Source organism: Centruroides vittatus, unplaced genomic scaffold, assembly GCF_030686945.1.
Source record: "Centruroides vittatus isolate TY-2023 unplaced genomic scaffold, ASM3068694v2 contig_799, whole genome shotgun sequence".
NCBI lineage: Eukaryota > Metazoa > Arthropoda > Arachnida > Scorpiones > Buthidae > Centruroides > Centruroides vittatus.
This window is the reverse complement of record NW_027122516.1, coordinates 3,816,417-3,842,757: the sequence shown is the minus strand read 5'-3', so window position 1 is coordinate 3,842,757 and position 26,341 is coordinate 3,816,417. Positions and strand designations below refer to the sequence as shown.

General features: G+C 34.9%; 1 protein-coding gene across 1 annotated transcript in view; it reads right to left on the bottom strand.

Annotated features, from left to right (window-relative positions):
• The window catches only part of LOC136981935 (neuroglian-like), a 125,312-nt gene that overhangs the window by 40,650 nt on the left and 58,321 nt on the right, over positions 1 to 26,341 (bottom strand). The window contains exons 13-16 of the mRNA XM_067278338.1: positions 25,878 to 26,065; positions 11,537 to 11,716; positions 8,167 to 8,404; positions 613 to 731 (exon numbers count right to left, since the gene is read on the bottom strand). Of these exons, the coding sequence (XP_067134439.1) occupies positions 613 to 731; positions 8,167 to 8,404; positions 11,537 to 11,716; positions 25,878 to 26,065 (725 nt within the window). The remainder of the gene's footprint in view (positions 1 to 612; positions 732 to 8,166; positions 8,405 to 11,536; positions 11,717 to 25,877; positions 26,066 to 26,341) is intronic.

Sequence of the window (26,341 nt, the reverse complement as noted above, 5' to 3'; positions counted from 1 at the left end):
GGCAAGACTACAATATTAAGTATGTGAAGTTAATATTACAAAATTTTCCCGATTTTTCCTGTTTTGGCACAAAACTAACTATTTCACCTTGTTGAATTCAATTAATAGAAAAGTCCTGAGGTAGTTTGTATGGAAGAGTCATTCCTAAAAATGCTGATAAAAAATATATATGTATAAAGTTCTATACACTTCCACTTTCATAGTCCTTGCTTGCTTGTCCACTTCCCTCTCTCCTGATGAATCGCACAGCACAAAAAGTGGTAAGAAAACAAAGGAGTACACCTTAAGTACCCATCTATAGTGGCTTTCCCTACTGTGGAACCAAACCGTTACAAAAATAAATGAATAATAATAAAAAATAATAATAATCAAAATGGTGTTGTAACACCACAGAGGCTACTGCCTCCGCAATAAAATGCAAATATTAAACGTTGTATTTTTATATTTATTTCTACAATTGGTACTATGGGTTTTTTGTTATGTATACAACACTATCTGTAGCAGTTTTTATATATACTATTTAGCTTCTTAACAATTAATTAAAGCTATTCAATTTCTATATATTTATAGAAAATAGAAAAACTATTTTACTATCATTAGTACTTAATATACCTTATAACCTTTGAAATGTCCACGAACTGAACTTTCTGGGACAGGATTCCAAGCAACATAGGTAGCATCAATATTCTTTATGTATGTACAATTAATAATTTGAGGTGCTTCTTCTGGTACTGAAAATGAAATCACACAGATGATATTTTAATTATGATATTTGTCATTTAATAACTAATTAATTCTGTTTATAACATTAATCAAATATAAACTGCATAATGACAAAAGTCTGTTTTATTGAAGCTCACTTGAATAATATTTTCTCAAATATTTTCAGGAAATCATGCCCAGGAGATACGCACATGAATCAGCTCATACCTGTCACCTCATTTTATTTACATAATATCTGGATGTTCCATAATCTAAAACAGATGACACCACACCCCTAACTACTAAATGTTAGAAGAGAGATAGGGAAAAAGAGATTTGGAGATTGCAAAGAAAACATGGATGTAGGGCTATTTAAAGCTTGGTATGAGGTCCAGGAGTTAGACTGCACTTCCCTTTGTTTTTTTCTTTTTTAAATGAAAAACATACAGAATGATTGTTTCTTAATAAATGATATCTTAAAGGTTTCATGTTTTTATTAGTAAAAATAACATTAATTTACAGGGAAAGGGCCCTAATTTTTCTACAGATGAGAAGTTTACCTTGCTCCCTTCCCTCCTGATAGCCCTGCATGGATGTATTAAACAAGTTTGAGAGGTGAAGTAATTAATGGCAAAGACTTTGAAATGTTACCATATGCTTGGAAATGGCTCATAAATGAGATGTAAAGTGATTTTTTTATTTGCAGTTATTTGTAAAGTACAAGTAAAGTTTTTGTAGAAGGGTGAACTAAGTAATTCAAAATTGATGCTCTCGCTACTGTATTATATTCATTGAAATTAAAACAAAATTTGTTTTTTACAGTTTTTACAATAATCTAACATTGTAATGTTGTAAGATAATATAAAAATGAAGAAATTGCTCATGACTATTCACATGCCACCATTTTGTTTAACATAAGAATTAAGAAAATGATAAGTACTTATTACTAAAATACTTTTGGGAGAAGTATTCTTAATCCACAATTTGCTTGGTACATTGATACTGTAAAAAGCATGTGATTGCTAGTGTTAGATGAGAAACCACTTGAACAATGTGTATACAGTCATATATTTCTTTTACTTTAATATATGTTACTTAGCATCTGCAAACAATCTGTTCAGGTAAGATTAAGTGCAAGAACTTTCCAAGGATTGGAAAAAAGAATGATGAAAGTTCCAGTGTCCTAATAGCATATACCTAAACATTAATTTCATTGATGAAAATATTTAATTTTACAATGAAACACTAAAAACATTTCAAAATACTGTATATAAACTGAAACTCCATTGTGTAAAATGAAATTTTGTTGCATTTTTCTGATCATGTTGAACTTGAAATCATGCAGATATGTACAAACCAAAAGTTAGGTATAGGCAAAGGGTCGTGTAGTGCACAGGCACTGTACATTTTTTTTATTATTATTACTTTGTTTTTTTTTTTTTTTTGCATTACACATGTCGTGTCGGGTTTTTAATTTGTTTTGTTTATGTTTTGCAATTCCGTTTTGTGTTATGGTATTGGTTTTTGGATGGGTGTTGCTTGTCATGGACGTTGATTGGTCAGTGGCCTAGACCACATGTATTGTACTGTACGTCATGCCTAATGGCGGGAGATATAAAAGCAAGGAACTTTCGTAGAGAGGGTCTTTCTGGTTTTGTCTTCGAGCTGTTCAACAATTAACACAAACTAGGAGTTTCTGATCAACAAAGGAAAAGGACTATACATGCAAGTTTCGAATGGAGAGGTAGAATCCGAATACATCGAAGTCAAGACATCAAAATCTTACGAAGTGAGTACTAAAAAAGGAAAAGGAAGCTCTAAGGAACTTATGTAAGACTTTATTTTCACTGTCCTATGTGATTTTCATTCTATTTCGAAAACCCATGTATAGTGTATATATCATTAGTTTATAAGAGTTACGTGTTCTGTCCTCCCACGATTCTTTTTGTATAGAAAATTATCTTTAATTGTCCATTATTAAATGTTTATTGTTGGATATCAAAGAGTTTGTAAGGTCCTTATTTATTGTCTTACATATCTTTACCCTCCAAGTTCATGTAACAGACTCAGGTCTACTACAGATGTTACAGTCGCCAAACTTTTTTGATCGTCAACCCCCTACAAGTTTTCGAAACCGCACATCGACCCCCACCAAAAAGTTTGTGTTACAAGCAAAACAAAGCAACAAAGCACTTACTATTTTAATACATTTTTTTTAACTTTGCATTTGTTTTTCATTTATTGTATATTTGTTAATACAATAGGCTATAATCAGATGAAAACATAACCTATGTGTTAATATAGCTATACTTAACATATATATTGTGTATTTGAATCTAACATGTGTCTAAGTATGAGAATTTCATGCAAAATAGAAATATTTTTGTGTTTTCTCATGAGGATTTGAGTTAGATCTAGGACAGAAACAGGAAATTATTCGATTTTATATATGTAGATTTGTGAGATGGGAGGTCTTTAAAATATTTTAAAAACTTATAACAGGTTATTCTGTTTTCTAGACTAGACAGAATAACCTATTATAAGTAAGCAAAAGCATGCATGTAGCAGTTTTGATTGAAAATAATCAAACAATACAACTGGATTTTAATCAGGCTATAATTAATTATAATTTATTTATCCAGAAAAGTACAAATGAAGAAATATCAAAATTTGATTATTAAAAATTGATTAGATTTTCAGAAAACAGGATTGAATACCTGTCTGAAATCAATTTATACAATAATAGAATAATATTTTGTTTTGATTTATTTAGTCATCATCAAATGTGGTCAATAACTTTCCAATACTGAGATATGATAAACACATACAACATACCTATACCAGCATACTTGAAAATAACATATTTTTACTAATGTTCTTATCTATTTATAACAGACATATTCAGGTATATAATTCAGAACAAAATGAATATATTAAAGTCGAACAAGCTTTTATGAACAACTTACAAGTTCAATTTAAAATTATTTCCGGAACAAATTACGTATTTAGTTTAAGATAATTTTTGGAATAACTTACAAAAAGAGTTAAAATAATTTCCCAAACAATTCTTACACAAATAATTAATTTAATTAAAATTTTCATTTATATAAGTTTGTATCTGCATGGCATAATGAGTTGTATATGAGAAAAACTTTACGAGAGTTCAAAGAAAGCATGCCACACTATGGATAGTGTGTCTGTTTCTTTAAAATTAATTCCTACTCCATGGCTATTACACTTTCATGCATATTTGCATTCACAAAAACACATAAAATGGGTCAACAGTTACATCCATTGGTGGATAAGACAGCTTCATCTACCATAAACATGGAGAGAGTACTCAACAAATACATAAATTACCATCTTCAGGAACATCCCTACATTATCACCAGTCTGGAAAAAATACTGGAGAAAATTCAGAATCTTGATGCTTTAAGCTTTACATACTTCACAGTTTAGGATTGCAACATATTGTTCCCGTCAATAAAACCTGAACCCTGTTTTTGCAAGCTTAGGGATTTTCTTTTAAAAAATGTAGAAGACACTTATAAATATCTATCTTCTGTGTTGGATCTAATGCCCTTAATGGTATGTTCTTCCTTTTTTGAATATGAAGGAGTCACTTACCTGCAGAGCAGGAGTATAACCATGGGTAGCCTGATATTGAGAACCCTGTGTGAATTGGTGGTAAGAAAACACGAGAATGTCATATTGCCTAAATTTTCTTAAAATATATTACTGTATGCCAAATACATTGATGATATTCTCATTGTGTGGAAAGCCAAACCTAATCTTAATTCAGTGCTTAAGTATTTTAACGATAACCCCTTTTGGCCTATTGTTATGTGTTGAGCAAAAGAGTCATAATGTTATACATTTTTTTGGATATTATTGTCATATTGAAATACGGTCAACTTTCCTGTACAGTTTACCATAAGGAATCATATTCACCTTGATTTATACCATATGGTTTGGATGACCTTTATTGTTACAAAATTTCTATTTTTGTATCTGTTGTAAAGAGGGCCCGAACATCGTTCAGAGGTGAGTGAAAAAGAAAAAGAATTATCATGGATTACATTGCTGGCAGTACAACATGGAAAGAAACTTTCATTTTCATCCATGGCCTTAGCCACTTATGCTGGATGTGAGGACACATGCCAATATACAGGACACAAGATTGCTACACAGGGTGTCCGATAGGGCTCACCTTAAATACTTTTGAAATTGAAATCTATAGAGCATTTACAAATGGAATAGAAATTAATTTTACAGAAATGGACATACCATCCACAGCATGGTGTGCTTTCTTTTGTGGTCTTACGCCATATTTTTCGTTGTATATTTTTTATATATATGTATATATATTCCTCTTTCCCTTTATTTCTCCACCCTTTGTTCCCTACTCTCTTTCTTCTGGAAACTTCTCTCAGCGGGTGGCAACGAACTGGTTTTAAGACAAAGAAAAAGATATAGCCTGCAGGGGCTAGAAGAAGGATAGACTGGCCACTTTTGGGCCGAGACGACGAGCTGTGAGGACGTGTTTAGTGAGGTCTCCAGGAATTTCGCGCTGACGAGAGCACGAAGGAGGCAGCAGACCGAACGTTACGGAATCTAGAGAAGAACTCTAGAAATCTGATAAAAAAAGCTCTTCTGGAAGTCTATCGGAAGAATACAAAGTAGAAAATTCGAACACTACGGTCGTCGAATCTCGTATCGTCCAAGAAGGCCTGAGTTGTAGCCACCATCACGAGTTCACTAGCTAAGTTTGGGTACCCGTTCTTGTCTTGTTCTGTCCTATTTTCTACATCTTCTCTTTCCCTCTCTAGCATAAGTAGTTTTAAGTAATTAGTTATAAGTTTCTTTTTCGCGCCCCTTCTGTAACGCGTCGCGTACATCAATTCTTTTGTCGCAAGTTTTTCGACTACGATTCTGCCGAGTTTTAAGTGATTTTGTAAAAGGAGTGTCGGAATACAAACGTGTATCGAGAATCCTGTATAGTTTAACAAACGCGGGTGAAAATTAAAATAAAGTTGTTAAAATTTCCTTTATCTTCTCGTCGGACTTATTTTTTCACCACGTGCGTTCTACAATACTTTAAACTCACGTAAAGTTTTTCTCATATACAACTCACTATGCCATGTGGATATGAACTTACATAAATGAAAATTTAAATTAAATTACTTATTTGTGTAAGAATTTATCAATTATTCAAGAAATTATTTTAAACTTTAGATTTAATTTGTTCAAGAAATAATTTTCAATTGAACTTGTAATTTGTTTGTAAAAGTTTGTTCCATTTTAATGTGTCTATTTTGTTCTGCATTATACACATGAAGATGTCTATTATCAACAGATGAAAATGTTAGTAAAAATATATTATTTTCAAGTATGGTGGTATAGGTGTGTTGTATGTGTTTATCAAATGATGTTTTATATACAATACAGACGATGTCAGGCGATATTACGTATATTTAAATTAATTTATATATCTATTACTAGGACGTTGCATGACTGTCGTATCATGATAGAATTGAAGTGGAGCTGAAAGGAAAGAAGCGATCCCTGCATCTGAAGAGGCAATTCTTGTACAGTACCTGATGAACATGGACAGGTGAATGTTGCACTTACCACCACAAAAGAGGCTACCCACAAGGATAGCCTCTTTTGTGGCAACAGGAGAGACAATCCTTGCACTGGCCAGGTACGAAGAAACAAAGCAATTGATGGTGATTGCTTTATTCTTGTATTTTGTTCATTTTTTGACCTATTTTTTGTTAAGTGCACATAATACTGTTTTTATTTTTAAACCCTAGGACTAAATTCTGTTAGGTGTGCTCATCACATCAGAGAGCATGGACCTTGATATACAAAGTTATTACAGTAACAAAAATGTACTCCTATTTTTACTTTCCTGGCTCTGTTACAGATAACAGAGGGAAAGTATTTCACTCAGTCAAAAAAATGACCCCCTTCTGAGATTTTTTTACATTTTTGAACTTAGGGGACCTCGAAACATTGAGAAATGCAAAAACATTGAGTTTTTTTCTGTGTATGGATGTTAATGTGTGTGTGCGCGGCACAATTTTGTTTACCCTCTTTGCAGCTTAATAACTCCTGTGCTTTCAAAAATTTCTGAAATTTTGCAGGAAGTTTGTGTATTAGAATAATTCATGCTATTAAATTTTGGTGGTTTAAGATTGGCAGGATGGGGAGATAAAGGGTGGTTGTGTGTCATATCTCGAGTAGGGTCTAACTTAATGATGATTTTACCCGTTATTACGGATTTACAATTTTTTTTTTTATAAAACTCATCCCTACTCTCAAAATTAAGCTTTTTGCTATTTTATAAAAATTAATGTACACAGTTTTTTAATGAAATATCATAACACATAGTGCCACCCAGAAGTGCCACCAGAATGGTGGCACTATGTGTTATGATATTTCATTAAAATGTTGTTGGGAAGGTTAAGTGGTTCGTTGCTGGATTTTTTATATTTAAATGGACCCACATTACATTTCTGGATTCCTCGTCTCAATTAATAGAAAGTGGCAAAGTTTCATAAAATCGATCCATTAAATTTTGAGAACAAACTTGATCCTATAAGCCCATACAAGACATGCAAACAACTGTGGCACATCATACGACAAAGTCATGCTATATTGCTTTGTAGCATATGCTTGTGAAACAATCTTATATCTTGAAAACAAAGTCATAGACTCCCATTTTTTACTGCATATTTAAATTTCGCATCGCAATTAATGGAAAATGACAAAGTTGAATCAAAATCTATCAAATGGATTTTGAGAATGAACACAATTTTGTAAGCCTCATAGAAGAAGCTTCACTAATGCTCTACTTCAATTAAGTATACAAAATTCAATCATTTTCAGCATAAGTGATGATAACAAAATGAAAGAATTTTGTGTATTTTTTTTTTTTTTTTTTTTTTTTGAAATAAGTGAGATATACAACAAGTCATTACATGAAGTAAGTAATAAATATTTATCAGTGGAATTAGATTAACTACAGTGGCTAAGTTCAACTTTAATACTCATCACATATCATTCATAGTGTCTTCATGAATTTAAGATAAATAACACAATAAAAAAAAGGCATCAATTGATATAGAATTAATGTAAAACAAAAGGCAATAGCATGTTGACTTGAATTTGAAAAATTCTGTTTGAAATTACCTCCACAACATCTATACAACAAATAAATAATTTTATAATGTATTCCAAACATACTAGAGACAAAGAATAACAAAACTGAATCAATATAAATCATTTTGTAAATGGCAAGTATATGGAGTAAAAATCATCAATATTAAATAGATAGCAGTCTTTATAGTTGTTAGATTTTAATCTCAAATCTAATTTATTCAATATCTTTAATATCATTATAAAAAATTCAATAAATATTTTCAAAAATTTCATAATTAAATTCAGAAATAAATTTACCATCTTCTCCAGAAAATCCAATTACTTCAGTTGCTATGACATTTGCCTGTCCTATATTATTGTGTGCTTCAACTTTAATTCGATAAGGTTTAAATGTAGGCTGATCATAAACAATATGTCTATTTTGCTTCCAGTCTGTTATCTTCACAAATTTCCATTTACCTTCCAAATCATCATCATGTTTCCAATATACTTTATAAAAAAATTCTGGTGCATTGTGATCAATTGGTGGCATTAGCTGAAAGATTTTATATAAGTTAATGGAGAAGAAAAGTTAGGCGACGAATGAAAAAATTCATGGACATAAAACAATTAAATTTATTATAAAATAGTGAATATTAATGTCACTTTCATAATTTTCTTTTTTTCTTTATGATATTATTACCACAAACTGACATATTATTAAATTTTATTAACAGTTTTCATTAAAAATTCTTATTTATTCAATTTAATTTACTTAACTAGTTTATTTTATTCTTACATAATGAACTAAGCATGATGAAAAATCAGTAGGTTAACTACTGATCTTCCAGCATGCTTAATACGGTTAATGGTTTGCCATACCAATTGAGGTTACAGAGTAACAACTCAACAGTACTTTGTTTGAAGATGTCAACGTATTTCTGTATATGCATATTGTGTTATGCATGCTGTGTATGTTTTAATTTTCCTAAATATTTTCTTAACCTTTCATTAAGTTTGATGCTATGTTATTTTTAGTGTATTTTACCAACCTGACTAAATGTGTAATGTAATTTGCTTGTGTTTCTGGTCTTCTTTACTAGGATGGCTTATGATAGTGTGTCTGCTTGTGATTGAACTACAATGACTACACCAGAATACACTAATGTATGCATTTCTGAAAGTGTTGATTCTGGTTTAATATGTTTTGGTAATATGTATGTATTTAGATAGTGTAGAGTTTCTCCATCCATTTTGATATATGTATTTTGTGTCTTTGCAGTTTCTGTGTTGAGTCTAAACCTGTATATTAAGTGAGTATTCCTTGTAATAAATTTGTAAGTGTATTAAATAATTCTGTGTTTGTAGTCTCACTATTTGTAAATGTTGTGTTAGTATTCTCATTGGTGTCTGCTATGCTATGTATGTTTTTATGAGTGACTATTGTTGAGATAATTTTCCATCTGATTTTGTGTGTAATCTAGCATTTGTATGTCTTGGTGTATTTGTTTTGCAACTTGTTATTATTATTCGATAAACAAAATAGAAATGAGGTAAAACAATAAAAATTATTTAGGCATTCAGCAGACATTTGTATTTTCAACACTTATGCAGTTTAGAAGGTTCCATTCAGTAGCATAACTCAATTGTTGGGATTGAATGACTTAACATCTTGGGGCCAAGTAGTACAACACTCCCATTATGTAGGTGTAGTAATAATAATAAGTTATAAAAAATAACTTTTTACATTCATCATTAAACAGCAGCTAGAATTGATTTTTGGTCACCCAATCACCACAGTAGTTAAACCACTGATTCCATCTCAAATATTATTTTTTCCATTTCACTTATTTTATAATTATATTTGTAATGAATGGTTAACAGAATTAAAATAAAAGAAACAAAATAAAAATTAAATGTTTCAAATATCTTCTAAACTGCATACCAGCAGTGGTGATATTCGAAATATTTAACAAGGGGTTTGCTAGCAGAAAATTTTTCCCTGACAATCACCGACAAACGAAATGGAAGTTTTGGCTAGAAATAAATACAATACCTTTTCTTGCAACCATATATCTAACAATCAGTGGCGTATTTAGAATGTAACGAGCCATGGGAAAAGGCCAGGTAACAATAGTATTTTAGAGCTGTCGACCTTTTTTTTTCTTTTTTTTTTTTTAAGTCAGAGAAATTCTTTACCGCAACATGGCGCTTCTAGAAACGGCGCATGTCATCATCTCTCATGATACATTATACTTTTTCTTTCACTGTCCATAGCCTGACACGTGTTCCGCAGCCATCTTGTATTGTCTCGCGCGCGTGGCATTCTGGGATCTCTCTTATGACTGAATCTACTTTCAAGAACACTCTTCAATCGATAGTGATTAAACCTCGATTTGAAACGGTCGAGAGAAATCGCAACCTGACCTTGCTCACAATCTATATTGAAATGCTTGGTGCAAATGGGATATAAGGCCCTAGTTTAGTAGTATTACAGAGTATAATATGCATATTTTAATATATTTTTTTTAAAAAACAAACCCACTGAGAAATGTTCCGTGTGTTTAACAAGGTTCGGTAAACTGAAAATTTTAACAACGGGTTCGCCCGAACCTGTGCGAACCCGCCGAATATCACCACTGCATACCAGTAAGTATCATGTTTTCAATGATCATATCAAAGTGTGAGGACCCAAATGGGGTCTGAATGGAGGTATTCACAGGCTCTTAAAAATCTCATTTCACAACTCATTTCACAACTCAAAGGGACAAAATTAAAGATCTGGATTAAACAATGAATGTTTTTTTTTCGTAAATTATTTAAAATAATAGAAAAGACTAAAGTCAAGGAAAATGTGGCTGGAGAGGAGTCGTATTTAGTCGCGACATTGACCTCTCCTCCATCGGGTTTCAAATTGTCACCAGGTGGTGATGAGAGACCAATGGAGAGGTGACTTTGGATGAAAAACCTATAAAATCGCATGTTTTAAGGCCATTCAGAGTTCTTGGTTCTTAGTTCAGAGTGCTCCACTCCTGGATTTTTGCTGCTGTTCAACAACGAAAGTTTGGACGACGTTTCGGGATTTATCTTTGACATTAGCTCCCAGCAAGTTTCGCCCAGGTACTCCCTGTCAACAAAAATGTTCCTTCAAGTTGTGCTGTGCGCCCCAGGGCCGACGCTCTCCACATCACCTTTGCCACAAGAAGAGAAAAGATCGTCTAAACAATTGAACTTTTTGCAATGGACTGGTTTCCCCATCTGGATAGGCCTTACGCCGAATTTTAAGAGTAGTTGTAAGTGCAATTTTTATATTTAATAAACACACTAAAAATAAAAAATTTTTACTTGTTTTTTAACTAAAAATTTTTTATTTTTAGTGTGTTAATATTACCACCGATCCCATTGGTTTTAATAATCGAATTTAATAAACAGTTTATGATGGAAAACCTGCCTCAGTGAGTCTATCCACTCCCACATGACAGTGTTGACCACTCGATTGTCGTGACATCGTTTCACCCAGTTGGCTAACCTCACAAAAGATGTATGGTATACACTGGTGAGGATTATACATATCAGCAGGTCATCCACTTAAAATTATTATAATTTACAAAAATACAAATAATTAAAACTCATATACTGTTTACTCATTTATCTTACTAAATGAAGTAAATCTTAAAATATTACTTACAGTCCACGATATAACCAAATTGTTAGGTTCTGTACCATAACCTTCTACTCCATCTGGATTTTTATATGGCACATCCGTTGGTGTTTGACATACGTCAGAAGCTTCACTGGGCAAACTATTCCCAATTTTATTTCTTGCTAGTACACGAAATGTATAGTTAGACCAAGGTGACATTGTAATCTAAAACAATAATCATATAAAATAAACTTTAATATTTTTTAAATCACTAATCATTAATCATTAATATTCAAAATAGTAAACATCTTCATTTAAGAATAATTTTTTCATACAATTAATGAAATGTAATTAATCTAAATATAAGAATTTATCCAAAAAACTTCTGAAAGAAAAATAAAATAAACTGATAATTGTTTTCAATAGTTTTACCAATTTTTAATACAAAACATATATTTGTTTCAGTACCTGACTTGATTTTTAATTGTGAGGTCCCAGACATGATCTGACACCTCCCAAAACAAAGGATCTGAAGTGGAAAAGAAAAAATGAATCCCTGTTAATAATTTGCTTGCCATCAGAATTTCAAATGACTGACACCTTGCAAAGAAAAGTACACAATTCTTAACTTAAATAATAAATGTCCAGTGAAGATCTAGTTTGTGCTGTTTCCCAAACTCCGTTTTGCTGGGTTAAGTTCCAAATGTATCACAATCTGATAATTAATTCAGGTTAGATGAGAGCACACCTCCACACTCAATACAGAGAATATTTACAGTTTATTTACAAAACAAAATACGTAGAATGTACAAGTTTGATAACATAACGTATACAGGACAACAAAGTGTGGTGTCTCACGTATCAGCTTGGCCTTTGGGAACTATTAGACTCTGGGGAAGCCTCAGTCAGCTTGTGGAATTGGCTCAACTATACGGTCTGTCCAGTCTCTGCACTTACCCATCACTGAGATGTTTACCAGAGAAGAACACTCTCTCTATACTCAGTGGGCTGCTCAAGTGCCTGAGACTACCATATACCAGTCTCTTGCCCTTCTCTCCATTTCTCTCACCTGTCTTACCATTTAAAGAGTTTTTGGATGACAACTTCCGACCAATTAGGATTCTTCCTTTCATCAAAAGCTTTCCACAACGTCGGCTGCTCTCCCAATGAAACAGCTCACCAAAACATCCATCACTTGTTTACATTTTTTCCTAGTAAGCTTGTGACGGTACGTCATAATTTTGTATATACGCGATAGTTATAAGCCTTATATTAATCCTTCAATTCTTTGTTCTGTCTCTCCTTGTTTCTCGATCTTTCTATTTTCACTTTCCTTGCGGGTGGGGCAGTCCTTTCCCCGGAAGTAAGGGGGAGGACAAAAGAAGAAAAAGACCCGGAGGCAAAAGAACGGGAGTAACGGTCATTCTTGGTGTGGAGCTGGGACGGAGCAGACGTGGAGAAAGAATAGGATCGGCTCGTTCAGCGAAATAGAGATCTCGAGGACACATCGTTATTCTGGGTACCCCCTATCCCTTCTTATATATAATTCCATATATTTATCTAACTCTTCTTTCCCCTTTCTATAGCAAGTAAGTTAGTTTTAATCCTAGTTTGTAATAGTCCGGTGAATATCCTATTTGTAACTCGTTATAAATTTGTCGCGCTTATTGTGTGTGAACCACGTGTTTCCCTTTGTTATTTTTGTCTACTCCTTCGCCTACACGTGTGAGGTTTCGAGTCGGAGTTGTAAAAGAATCCTGCGTATCATCACGCGAGGTGAAAGAGTGTTTTATTGATTGTTGTTTTTTTTTTCATTAAACTTAAAGTTTTGTTTTATTGTAAATTTGTCCTTTCGTTGGCCATACACTCGCGTGACTTAACAATGGCGTCCGCGACAGGATTCTTGCTCTGACCTCTCTGCGTGTAAACGGCATTTTTTGTAAAACCGTATTGTATATTTTTATGTATTGACATCCTTCCCTTTTTGTGTGACGCACGTGGTGATTCTTTAATATGGCTACTAGTGCTCCGGTAGATAGTTCTGTACAAAACGACGGACACAACAGTAACCCATCGTTCGTCGTGACGGGCTTCCTCGGGATGATCCCGATGTTCTCGAATTCCCCCAGTGATTCCGTAAATATAACCCAATTCTTCCAAACTATTGAGAACATAGCTAACCTGGCTGGGTGGAATAACGTTGTGAAGATCGCCGTCTTGCAAGCAAGACTAAAAGGTGAACCTTTGGGAACGTTCTTTTGCTTACTGGAACAGTACCCACATTCCTATGACGAAATCAAACGAGACTTGATAAAATGTTTCGATAAGAGAAAGGCAGGAGGGAAGAATATAATTGATCAGTTACTAAATCTAAGGCAAGGGAATAACGAACCCGTTACCGATTTCATTATACGCACCAGAACACTTCTAGCTCGTGCGATTAAAGATCATCACGAGATAATTGCTTTACGTGACGAAATTATAATGGAGAGGTTTATAAAGGGGTTGTGCTCTCGTATAAGGGCCAACGTGATGAGGAGATCTCCCAAGTCTCTTGATGAGGCCTTCGAAATGGCGGAATTAGAAGAGAGGATTGAAATCGATTGTAACGGTACTAATGAGCGTAAAGGGGTTTATGCTGCGATGGGCGAAGACAATGAGTATGTATGTGATAAGAACGAATCCATTAATACTCATCAAATAGACCGCGAAAATAAATTAGATAGAATTGAAAAGCAGATTGAGGCTTTGACGGATGCCGTTAGTAAGCTCGTTAGCGTTCGTGATAAAAAGGATAGGGTCAACGATAAGAAATGTTTCAATTGTGGTATGAGAGGTCATTTCGCTCGCAGTTGCCCAGCACGCGGTAATCATAATTTAAACTTATAGAGGAGCACCATGATAGCCAGTATCGTGCTCCACGTATACAATTAAATCTGGCAAAACACGTTACTCGTTCTGTTAATGGTCTTCCCATTATTAAGGGTAAAATAAATAATCATGGTCTCACCCTGCTCGTCGATACGGGCGCGGAAAAGTCTCTCCTGAGTACTAAATTTGTTAAGCAGATATCCCGTACGTATGTCAATCGCGCTACTATCGATTCTCATAGGATAGGCATAAGGGGCATCAATGGTATTGTTACCGAGTGTGAGAAAATATTACGCTGTGTCATAATGCACGGCACCAGTTGTCATGAGACTACTATCGCTTGCATGGCTCTCCCGGGTCATGCCGAGTATGATGCTATAATTGGCATGGATGTGATAAGTAACATCCCTGCGATTATCGACAGTGTGAGAGAAATGGTGAGTGAGTGCTGTCGTAAGAGCTTCAATACTCCTATTTCCCCCGTTAATTGCGTTAATAATACGCCTATGGTATCCCAAGATTTTAGTCACTTAAATTCTCAGACAAAGGAAAGACTTTATAGTATATTAAATAAACACCCAGGTTGTTTTGCCACTTCTATATCCGAATTGAAGGGTACGACGAAGTTCTCTCATAAGCCCATTATCGAAACCAGCGAACCGGTCCATGCCAAGCAATACCGCATACCGGAGTGCTATCTGAAAGATCTCAAAAACCTACTAACATCTTATTTAAAGGCCGGCATCATAGAGGAGAGCTCCTCTGCCTGGAATTCCCCCATCTATATCATAAAAAAGGACTCGGGTGAGCTTCGTATGACCCTTGATCTAAGGCGTATTAACGAGTTTACACTCTCCCAAGACTTTCCCATAGCGAGGGTCGATGAAATACTGAGCAGGCTCCACGGAAGTCAGTACTTTTCTGTTTTAGATCTTAAATCAGGATACTTTCAAATCCCCCTAGACCCCTCTATTAGGCACATATTTGCTTTCTCCACGCCCTGGGGTAAATATCAAATGTGTAGGTTACCCCAGGGAGCTAAAAATAGTGGAAGATATTTCCAGTATGTAATGTCTAACCTGTTGGGTCAATTCCTGGGTATCAACTGTTACGTATTCCAGGACGATGTTGTGTTATTTTCCCGTACGATAGACGACCATATGGACCTTCTTGATAAGGTCTTGAGTATCCTTGATTGCGCTAATTTAAAATTACATCCTGAAAAAAGTAAATTGATTATGAGCGAGGTACGGTACTTAGGGCACGTGATTGATAAAAACGGGATCCTCCCCGACCCCAAGAATATATCTGCCATCACAGATTTGAGCCACCCAGTGAATGTTAAACAAGTACGCGCGTTCCTTGGGATGGTCGGTTTTTTTCGCAGATTCATCCCAAAATTCGCTGAGTTAGCTCTCCCATTAATCGATCTAACGAAAAAGGGAAAAAGGTTCATATGGAGTGAACAATGTCAAGCCTCATTCGACAAATTTAAGACTATCCTCACGAAACCTCCCCTACTTGCTCATCCTGATTTCAACAGCCCTTTCAGTTTATACACTGACGCTTCTGATAAAAGTGCTGGGGCTGTGCTAGGCCAGTTACGGGACGGGGGCTTCGTCCCAGTAGGTTATTTTAGCAAAAAATTTCGTGGGGCAGAGGTAAACTATGCGACCGTGGAGAAAGAGTGTTTATCTATCATAATGGCGTTACGCCATTTCAAACCCCTCGTGCTAGGACATACTATAAATATTTATTCTGACCACAAACCCCTAATTTATGTAAACAACATGCATAATCATAATAAACGTCTCATGCGTTGGTCAATGGAGTTATCGGACTATGATATAAAAATCTATCATGTAAAAGGAAAACATAACCCGGTAGCGGATTTACTTTCACGCCCCATTGACGATGAAAATTCTAATATAACTATGAGTTATGATATGAATGTCGTGAGTAATGGGTTCTGGAGACGCATTATTGACTCGCAGGAGAGTGATGAGTTTCTTAACAAGTTGAAGGTACATAAGATAAATCATATTAATGATAACCTAATTCCGAACACCGATATTCAACCTGAGTACCAATTAGAGGGGAGCATTCTCATCAACGTTAAGCCTGGGCGTTATGGTTTGCGCCATTGGAGACGTCCCTGTGTAGGGAAGAATATGATCAACGAAGTTATAGAGGCGTTTCATGCGTCCCCTTTGGCCGGTCATCTCGGTATCGAGAAGACTTGCAACCTTATTGATCGCAATTACCACATAAGGGGCCTATCTACCCACGTTAGAAAATACATTAAGTCTTGCACCATCTGTCAACAGCATAATGTTCACCGTAACCGTGCCCCCTTTCAGGAAACGGAAACGGCGAACTTCCCTTTTCAAAAGGTGGCTGTCGATATAATCGGCCCTCTCAATATTACATCAAGAGGTTACCGTTATCTTATGTCGATAATTGATTTATATACTAGATATGCTGAGGTATGCCCCATACAAAATCAATCGTCCCAGACCGTTACTGAGGTCTTATTCGAACATGTTATTTGTCGTTATGGTTGCCCGGAGATCATTATTTCTGATAGGGGGGGCAACTTTACGTCACAGGTATTCCGCGAGGCATGTGAGTCTCTTTCCATCAAACATAATGTTACCACCGCGTATCGCCCTTGCGCGAATTCCGTTTGTGAACGCCTTAATAAATCTATCGTGAAAATTATATCCCGCATATCGTGCGGAAATAACAAGGACTGGGACATATTCGTACCTCCTGCTGTGTTCGCATACAACAATGCCTCGCACTCCTCAACGGGTGAAGCACCCGCCTTTCTTTTATATGGATACGATCCCCGCCTCCCCTGGGCTTTCCCTAACGATATTGAACATGATTTTGTCAATGACGAATCACTCAGTGAGTGGAAGAGAAGACTTAAGTATATTCGTGAAATAGCTTACGAGGTCGGTAGAGATAAGAATAGGGAGGGTCGAAATCGGATAAATCAGGGGAGGAATGTCACTGATTGGAAGATAGGTCAGCGGGTCTGGCTCTTGCGAAAGGAAAAAGGGAAGCGTTTCGGAAAATTCTCCCCCAAGTACCTAGGTCCGTTTCGCATAGCCCGGATCTTGGGTCCTGTGACAGTAGAGATCGAGAACAATTCTAGTAGTAACCGCATGACTGTTCATGTCGACCGCTTAAAGCTGTGTCAAGTACCTATAAACATTAGGAGGATACATAGGAAGCGGAGGCAAAGAATTTCTAAAGTTGAGGAACCCGAACGTAACGATGAAGAGGAAGATGATCTGCCGATTCAAATCCGAATCCCGCATGTACCAACGAGAGACATGCATGATCAACAGGAGGAAAACGAATGTCTTGGAGGTTCTCCCGATGAAAATGCGGTAGTCGACGCTTCACCAAGGCCCCGTCACAACTATTATCTGCGCGGTAATAAAGTGAATTATCGTAGGTTGCACTACGGCAATTAATCTTTGTCGGGGGACGTATGTGACGGTACGTCATAATTTTGTATATACGCGATAGTTATAAGCCTTATATTAATCCTTCAATTCTTTGTTCTGTCTCCCTTGTTTTCTCGATCTTTCTATTTTCACTTTCCTTGCGGGTGGGGCAGTCCTTTCCCCGGAAGTAAGGGGGAGGACAAAAGAAGAAAAAGACCCGGAGGCAAAAGAACGGGAGTAACGGTCATTCTTGGTGTGGAGCTGGGACGGAGCAGACGTGGAGAAAGAATAGGATCGGCTCGTTCAGCGAAATAGAGATCTCGAGGACACATCGTTATTCTGGGTACCCCCTATCCCTTCTTATATATAATTCCATATATTTATCTAACTCTTCTTTCCCCTTTCTATAGCAAGTAAGTTAGTTTTAATCCTAGTTTGTAATAGTCCGGTGAATATCCTATTTGTAACTCGTTATAAATTTGTCGCGCTTATTGTGTGTGAACCACGTGTTTCCCTTTGTTATTTTTGTCTACTCCTTCGCCTACACGTGTGAGGTTTCGAGTCGGAGTTGTAAAAGAATCCTGCGTATCATCACGCGAGGTGAAAGAGTGTTTTATTGATTGTTGTTTTTTTTTTCATTAAACTTAAAGTTTTGTTTTATTGTAAATTTGTCCTTTCGTTGGCCATACACTCGCGTGACATAACAAGCTAACATATGGCAAACACATTACCCGCCCACACGCGAGTCCAATAAACAAAGACAGTACTCCCTTTGTTTCCCTGACTGTTTACAAATACAAACCCAGGTGGGACCAATTTATAAGGTCGTGTTGCTTTTGTCCCTACTCTGTTAAAAGCAATCCTTTACATGTCCCAAGATTAGTAAATATCTCCAGTGAGAATCAGAAATTGGAATAAAATTAAATGATGACATCAACCTTTTCTACAGCCTGAGTTGGGCTTGAATTACTCCTGAAAATAGGTGACTGTCCAATTGGGAAGTGAGGAGAAGAGACCAAGACCAAAGGAAAAATCATATAAAAACTTGCATTCAAGGACCAGAAGCTACCTTGATCCATTTCTGTCTGACCCATTGTTTGTCTTTGATTAATCCCATGCTGCTTTACTCCTTGCTGCCACCAGCTTCTCTTCCATATGCTGAATGTGTGTGCTTGTGCCCCTCTTCAATGAGAATAACTGCCCTCCTGCATGTTCAAAACCTCTCATTTCTTTCTGACAAACTCTGTGTGGATACTAAACTGATCAAACTCAGAGAATTGAACTTTATGGACTTTTGCTTCCAAAGGACCAAGGATCATGTAAGAGTCTCTCCTTCTCAATAAATGGTTTTATCAAACAACAAGCCCATCTTCATGCCAAACACTCACATACCTATGATCCCATTTTGTTCATGTTGTTCTGGCCTAAATTTCTCTCTGGTGTAAGTTTTGCTTTTTGTGAATGTTTCAATGTCAGGCCTTAATGAGAATCATACAGACCTCACATAATAAAATACAGGTATCCCTCATATAACACAGCACTTCTACAACATAGTTTTGCCCTAACATGGTTGGAAAACTGGGCATATCCCCCATACAATATAGTTTCCAGTTTCATTCTAACGCAGTTCGAGAATTTGGGAAATCGTCCATATAAAATTTCAAAATCTTTAAGTGCAAACTTTGTTATACGATATATTTTTTATTCAAGTAATCATATGTGTCGAATCAAATTTACCCATAGATTTTACATATTAAAATTTTCTATTTGTTTTGTGCCCTTTGTCAGGTTTACTTTAATGAAAACTGATAGTATTTTTCTTCCTTGTCCTAGCTTTCCTATCAACAAAGTATTGTTGATGTTGCTTTCAGACATTAGCATTTAAGATTATCACAGTGTTTTGGTTTTATAGATTAATCTTCATATTTAGTAAAGTTTATTTTAACATCTTTAAGTAAGTATTATTAAACTTTTTTTTAACCATAGATAAGTAATCATTCATAAAAATGATGAATGAAATATGGCAGTATCTTGGTACTGAAACCAAGATATGCCATATTGTTCCCAACTCCAACAATTCAGTATTTGAACACAAATTCTAAAGAAAAATTGCTCGGTACTTGACTAAAAAAATCCAACCCACTAGAACAAATTTTTAATTAATAACATTTTTATTTTGTCTTCCATAAAATCTTTTATGGTAAAAATAAAAAAAAAGAAGGTTTTGCTGATATTTCGGACCAAGATCAACAAAAAAGCTGAGAAGATGGCAATACTTTGTAAAAATACTCCCTCGTTTAACTAAAATTAATATTAATGTGTAATACAGTATGTTTAATTGTGATTGTTAGTTATTATTAATTGCTTTAATAAACATATTTCTCTTAGTAATGAAAAAGAATAGTATACTTTTGCTAACTTTTGGAACATAACACTAAGTTTTGCATTACTCCTTTGTTTTGTTTAGCACAGATTCACATAACGCAGCACTTTTTCGGAACGTAACTACCATGTTATATGAGGTATACCTGTATACATTAAACAATTATTTCTATACATATTAAAATAATAATCTACAGATGCGAAAGAAGAATTAAAGTTGCTTGCTTAATTATATTTTTAAACTGTACGTCGGACATAAAGATTTATATTTTTGAATTTTTGTTAGGATTCTTATTTGGAGAATGAATTGAAATTAATATGGTTTTTGTATAATTAAGTTTAACTAAATTAACTTTTTTATTTTATTACTTTTTTATGAATACGTTTTCAGACACTAACAGATTAGTTCATAATGATGATGCAGAAAAATTCAATTGAGAATCAGACTGAATGAGTGCACATTTCTGAGAGAAGAGATATCTGAAAGAGATGAGGAAGCAAAGAAATTGAGAAAGTCAGGATAAAAGCTAAGAAGTAGAAGGAATAAATTTATAACTTTTGATCAAATCAAGGAAATTCAAAATATCAACACACTTTAATTTTCCTGCAACAAAAATAATTTTAATAGCAAACATTTTTGGACATTTCTCAAGAAATCTCAAATAACACACTTTAGAATGAAAAGGATTGAATTTGTAGACTGTACATTCTAACTAAAAGAACTCCATCACTATTATTATTATTATTATTTAGTAATTTATGTATATATGCATATGTCCTGTTCATGCCGGGTTTTAAAGTTATTGTCGCATGAATTAGTTTGCTCCATTGTCATGTGTCACCTTTGACAAGTATTTGTACATGAATGTGTGATTGGACACCTGTGTACAACGTGGTCATGGACTAGCCCTGATGGCGGGGAATATAAAAGAGGAGGTTACATGTGAAGAACCACCTTTTTGCCTGCTTACCACCAGGAGGAAACATTTGTGGGACTTCCTATCTATAGGAGAGAAGAGGTGAAGGTCACCGTACTTTTGTTAAGCAAGGAACAGAGGGTCAAGGAACAAATAAAAGGAACCATTTACATCTGAGTGAAGGATCTGATTTCTGTCTGAATTCTCTTACTAAGGAGGAGTCGAAATTGAAGGGAATGTCTGGTAACTCTTAGTTCATTCCAAATAGCAAGAATAAATTTCCTTGTCACGTTATACTAAAACATGTTGTTGGAGAAGGTAACCACGTGAGTATAAAGTGTTGTATACCCGTGGATCGACAGTACATGATCACTTTGTAAATTATAAGATTTGTATGTATATATATATATATTCATAGTTATAGTTAGGTTAAGTCATCGTCAGATATCTTTGTAAAGCTTTATCATTACACTCTTATGTTGTAAGACTAATGTGGTAATACACCAATATATTTTGTATATTTTTTAGATATATATATATATATGTGTGTGTTTTTCTATCCTTCCTTCTTTCTTTGTTCTGTGTTCCTTTGTCTATACTTTCTGGAACTTTCCTCCAAGTGTGGGTGGTCGGTGACCTAATTAGGGACAAAGATTAAGAAAAAGCCCAGAGGGCAAGTGAGAGAGGAGTGAGCCACTTTTGGTTTTGGACCTAGAAGAAGGAGGACAGTCAGAGAGAAGTCTCCAAGTCGGTGTTGCTTCGACTGAGAGTTACGAAGAGCACGTACGAAAGAAATAGCGTAAATAAGGACATTGGTAGGCCAAAGATAAAAGACATTTGTTTTGTATCGAGTCTCGCATACGATCTGTCCCCAAAAGGAGAGGAAAATTCCCAAGACGAAGTCATCCAGCAGCCGCCACCTCGATTTCCAACTCGGGTACCCATTCCTTCCTAAAAATATATTTCTGTTTCTCCATTCTAATCTATCTTTTCCCTTCCTTTTCCCTTTTAGATATAAGTAGGTTTAAGTTAGAAATTAAGTGTCTCTTTGTATCGCGAAAGTCTTGCTCGACTGTGAATCGAAATAAGTGTTGTTTTGTTCTTTTGTTAGAAGTAAGGAACCGGGAGGTCGGAATCAACAAGAACCTTTCCTGTATATGTTCACAGAAATAATAATAAAGCACGTCTTATTTGTTTTATATACCTGTCTCTTTGTGAAGAAGATCGACTCTCACCACATGCTTATTACCACACTAATTTGATATAATTGTATCTTGTGCAGCTATTGTATATTGATGATTCTTGTCATTATAAAGGATAATTCTTTTTGTATCGACAACGTCTCCAAAGTGAATTGTGAGGTCCTTAACAATCTTGCCCCAACACAAAATCAGGAACTACTTGGTCGATCCCAGACACTACAAACTTAAACATTATAAATATAAATAGACTATTAAATAGAACATTACAAAAGTTTCAGATTGACAGTTGTAGAACAAAAATAAAAATAAAATAAAATACTCAAATTGATATAAATATATATTTATTCAAAGATTAAACAAATATAAACTTAGTATCAGCCTTGTGGAGAGACATCATGGGCCCCTCAGCCCCTCCCTTAACCACATTTCTCCACTTGCACCATCCTAACAACCCAACTGGATCCAACCTGCCAAGCTTTTTAGTTGAGGAGATTTGTCCATATTCCCTCTTCCATACACCACAGTGGTATGTTCTTGCAAAGAAACAAAGTCATTTACCTAAAAAAATGAGCTGTCAGGCCCTTTATAAGGGTCCAGACCCTGTTGCTACAGTGTGGCTGTCCGCCATATTTTTTTTATTGTAATTATTGTATATAGAATTAGAACTCCTTTCTTTCTTTCCTATCACCCCTCTTCCTTCTGCCTTTAACCCTTTCCTGTCACCCGACAGGAGTGGGAATTTTTGTGGGTCCTGATTGGTGGTTTTAACAAAAGAGACAGGAGGGGTCCTGCCTGAATCAACAGTAAGTCACAAGGGTCAGAATAACAGACACTTTTTGGGTTCACCACCAAGAAGGAAGGTCAGGCAAGAGTGACCTGGTTGCAAAGATAATAGAGGGCTGTCCTTTATCCAAGCAAAGGACTTAGCCCTGAGTTAGAAGTGGAAAGAAGAGGGAGGAGATAGGGGATTAGACTGAAGAGGAAATAAAGAAAGATAGGAAAGTTGGAAAAAAAAAGCAACCTCGAGGCTCCCATGGGACCCATGGGCGCCTGCGTCTTCGTAACCAAAAATATCAAGGATACAGTAGTATTATTGTCTTTCAAAGTAACAAAAAGTACAATTGTAGAGTTATTGTGGATAATATGACTGTATGAGAGTTTCTGTGTCTCGAATGTATTGTTCGAGTGCTCTAAACAAGGTTTTATTGTTCACAATTTCTGTTTCCTTTGGAGGCCAGTTGAATCCTGCATATAGCCACTTCATTTGGAATTGTTCTCGTTCTTTCTTGTATTTTTTGCATTCGTATAAGTAGTGGTACACGTTGTCTTCTTTATCATCGTCTGTTTTGCAGTACATATTGTCAATTTTCCGAAATCGGAAGAGATAAGAACCAAAGTTTCCGTGTTGTGTGAGGCACTGAGTTATGCCGAAGGATGGGTTGAAATGCTTGTTTTTAATTCTGTCCGTGAGGCAAGAGTGACCGGGAGACAAGGTATGAGGCTTCAGACGAAAGAGAGAATGGGCCAATACAGACCACATAGGAACAAAGACTTGAAAATAAGTGAGCCAGCCATTTCGTAAAAGTCCAAGGATCTGCCCTGGCACTTTTTTATGAGCGACTGTTTTTAATTTTCCTAGATGCTGACGGATTGGACATTCACCATCTGCGAGACGCTCATTGTTGACATTATTTTAGTATCAGGACCCACCAATCTAAACTACCAGTAGACTATCTTCATCTTCCATCCCTCGTTTCTCTTTTTAGTTTTTAAGTAGTAATATTATTAGTTTTAAGTTTAATTGTAATCATTTCGTCGGAAGTCTGAACGAGAGGAGACATGATAAATAGACCTATGTAACATCGACTCCATGACGAGCATTCTGTTCACTGTTAATTGTTCAGTTAATAAAGTGACTTGTTTGTTATTTCTTCATTTATTATTACGTGTTTACTTCGTAATTTTCACAACAGCATCTTCCTCCCTCCCATCAAAACTGCTTAGTAGCACTACTGAATGTGGCCCTCCCTGATAGTATCCCATCTAAATCAATTCATATAATGATTTCCACATGTTAGAAATATTTTCTGCCTCTTGAAAACTGATGCATTTGATCTGTGTAGTTGACTTGTGTGTCTCTACCATTTCAAAATTTCTTAAATCTTTTATGTAGCATACTGGATCTTAGCCTGCTGCCACTGTACCTTCACTTCAGGAATTGATGCAAAAACCTCCAAAATTGTTGCATCTGCCTCTCCTTTCTTTTTATGGAAAAAGCATGCATGTTTAAGTTCCTGAATGTTGTTCCAATATATTCCTTGTAGATTCCAAATTTCCCTATCCTCCATTACATTCAAGCAATATCCAGAAACTTAGACACTAACTTAAAGAGCAAGCTCACTCTGTAAAAAAAGGAGCACATCCAACAGCTTACATTAACTGCTATTTGTTCTCTGCATACTGGACTAGTGTTGCCACCTTTTCAAAATTGCTGACCCAGACGGCAGGTCAGGTTTGTTCAAACAAGTCCCTGATGCATGTGCAATGTTATTTTATCATGTGAAGAATAACGTGCATGGCAGTTCTAAACCCAGTTAAGGACTTGTGTAGGAGCAAGTTAAATTAAGAAATTAAATAACTCAGCAGCTTTAAAGAGCTGAGAATGAGAAGCAAAAAGAAATAATAATAATAAAAATAAATAAAATAAAAAAAGGTCAACAACAGCTTGTGACATACGTTGATGTAAGATGGCGAATTAAGTTTCAGTAAGAATGTGAGGTCTTTCGCTGTTAAATAAAGTAAATTCATAAAAATATTTGCTAGTACTTTGTTTCATCATAATTTCACAATTTCTATGAAATCCTGGACAAAATTAATTGTTAACTCAGACAATGAATTAAAAACCAGACTGTCCTGGTGAAAACCAGACAGGTGGCAACACTATACTGGACATATAACAATTGCTATAACCCACAAAACAAAGAATTTATGTTTTATTTAAACTTTCTTAATTTCTTAAAATTCTGCATATACAGATAAGTTTTGGTCAAAATATAATAATACAGTTATGAATTAATAATATAAATTGTTATGAGGGCAATATATGCCAATAAATAAAGTGTAAAGGATAAACACTGGAGCAAAATTAAAATAAACAACTGAAGTGCTTTTGACCAGTGTGCTTCTTCTCTCAATAAATCACAAACGTTTTCAAACCTCGTCGGGTTCTTCCTCAGGCGTAATAGAATTCTGTGTTAGGAGAAGAAGCACACCGGTCAAAGGCACTTCAGTTGTTTATTTTAATATGCCAATAAATGTTTATTTTCAAAGTATTGTTATAAATTTCATGGAAATATTTTGCTAGATATCTTTAAATTTTAAAATAAAGCATTAAAAAAATAAATGAACATAGAAAATATATTACATTTCTTGGTTTCATATATTCTAATCAAATCTTACACCACTTCTATTTATAGAATTATACTGTAAATGTTATATTTATTTATAAGTATAAATCAAAATAATGTTTTGTATATTTTTTTCATTTACTTACTTTCAGATTTAGGTCAAAAGCAGGAAAATCAGTAAGATAATCTATCCAATAGTCTGGAGTAAAGCTTGTATTGTATTGAATGGTATAACCTAAAATGGCAGCTCTCCTGTCTCCTACCGGTTCCCATTGTAAATAAGCTATTAATCCATTACACTTTATGTTAATTATCTTTGGTTTATTAGGAACATCTAGAAATAAATCGAAGCAATACAGATTAAAAATGTAAAATAGTTAATGATGTAAATTAAAGATGCATACAATCAGTGAAAATAAAGTGATAATCTAGTTGTATATTAACTCAACAACAGAAATCATTAATTGTTCTTTATAATGTTTAGAATATTGTTTATTTGTTTTGTTGAAAGAACAAGTTTTGTTTAGAATATATTAATCAGTTTGAAGTGTCAAAAATTCTAGCAATATTTTCAAATAAATTATGTAATGATTAAAATATTTCTGAAGTT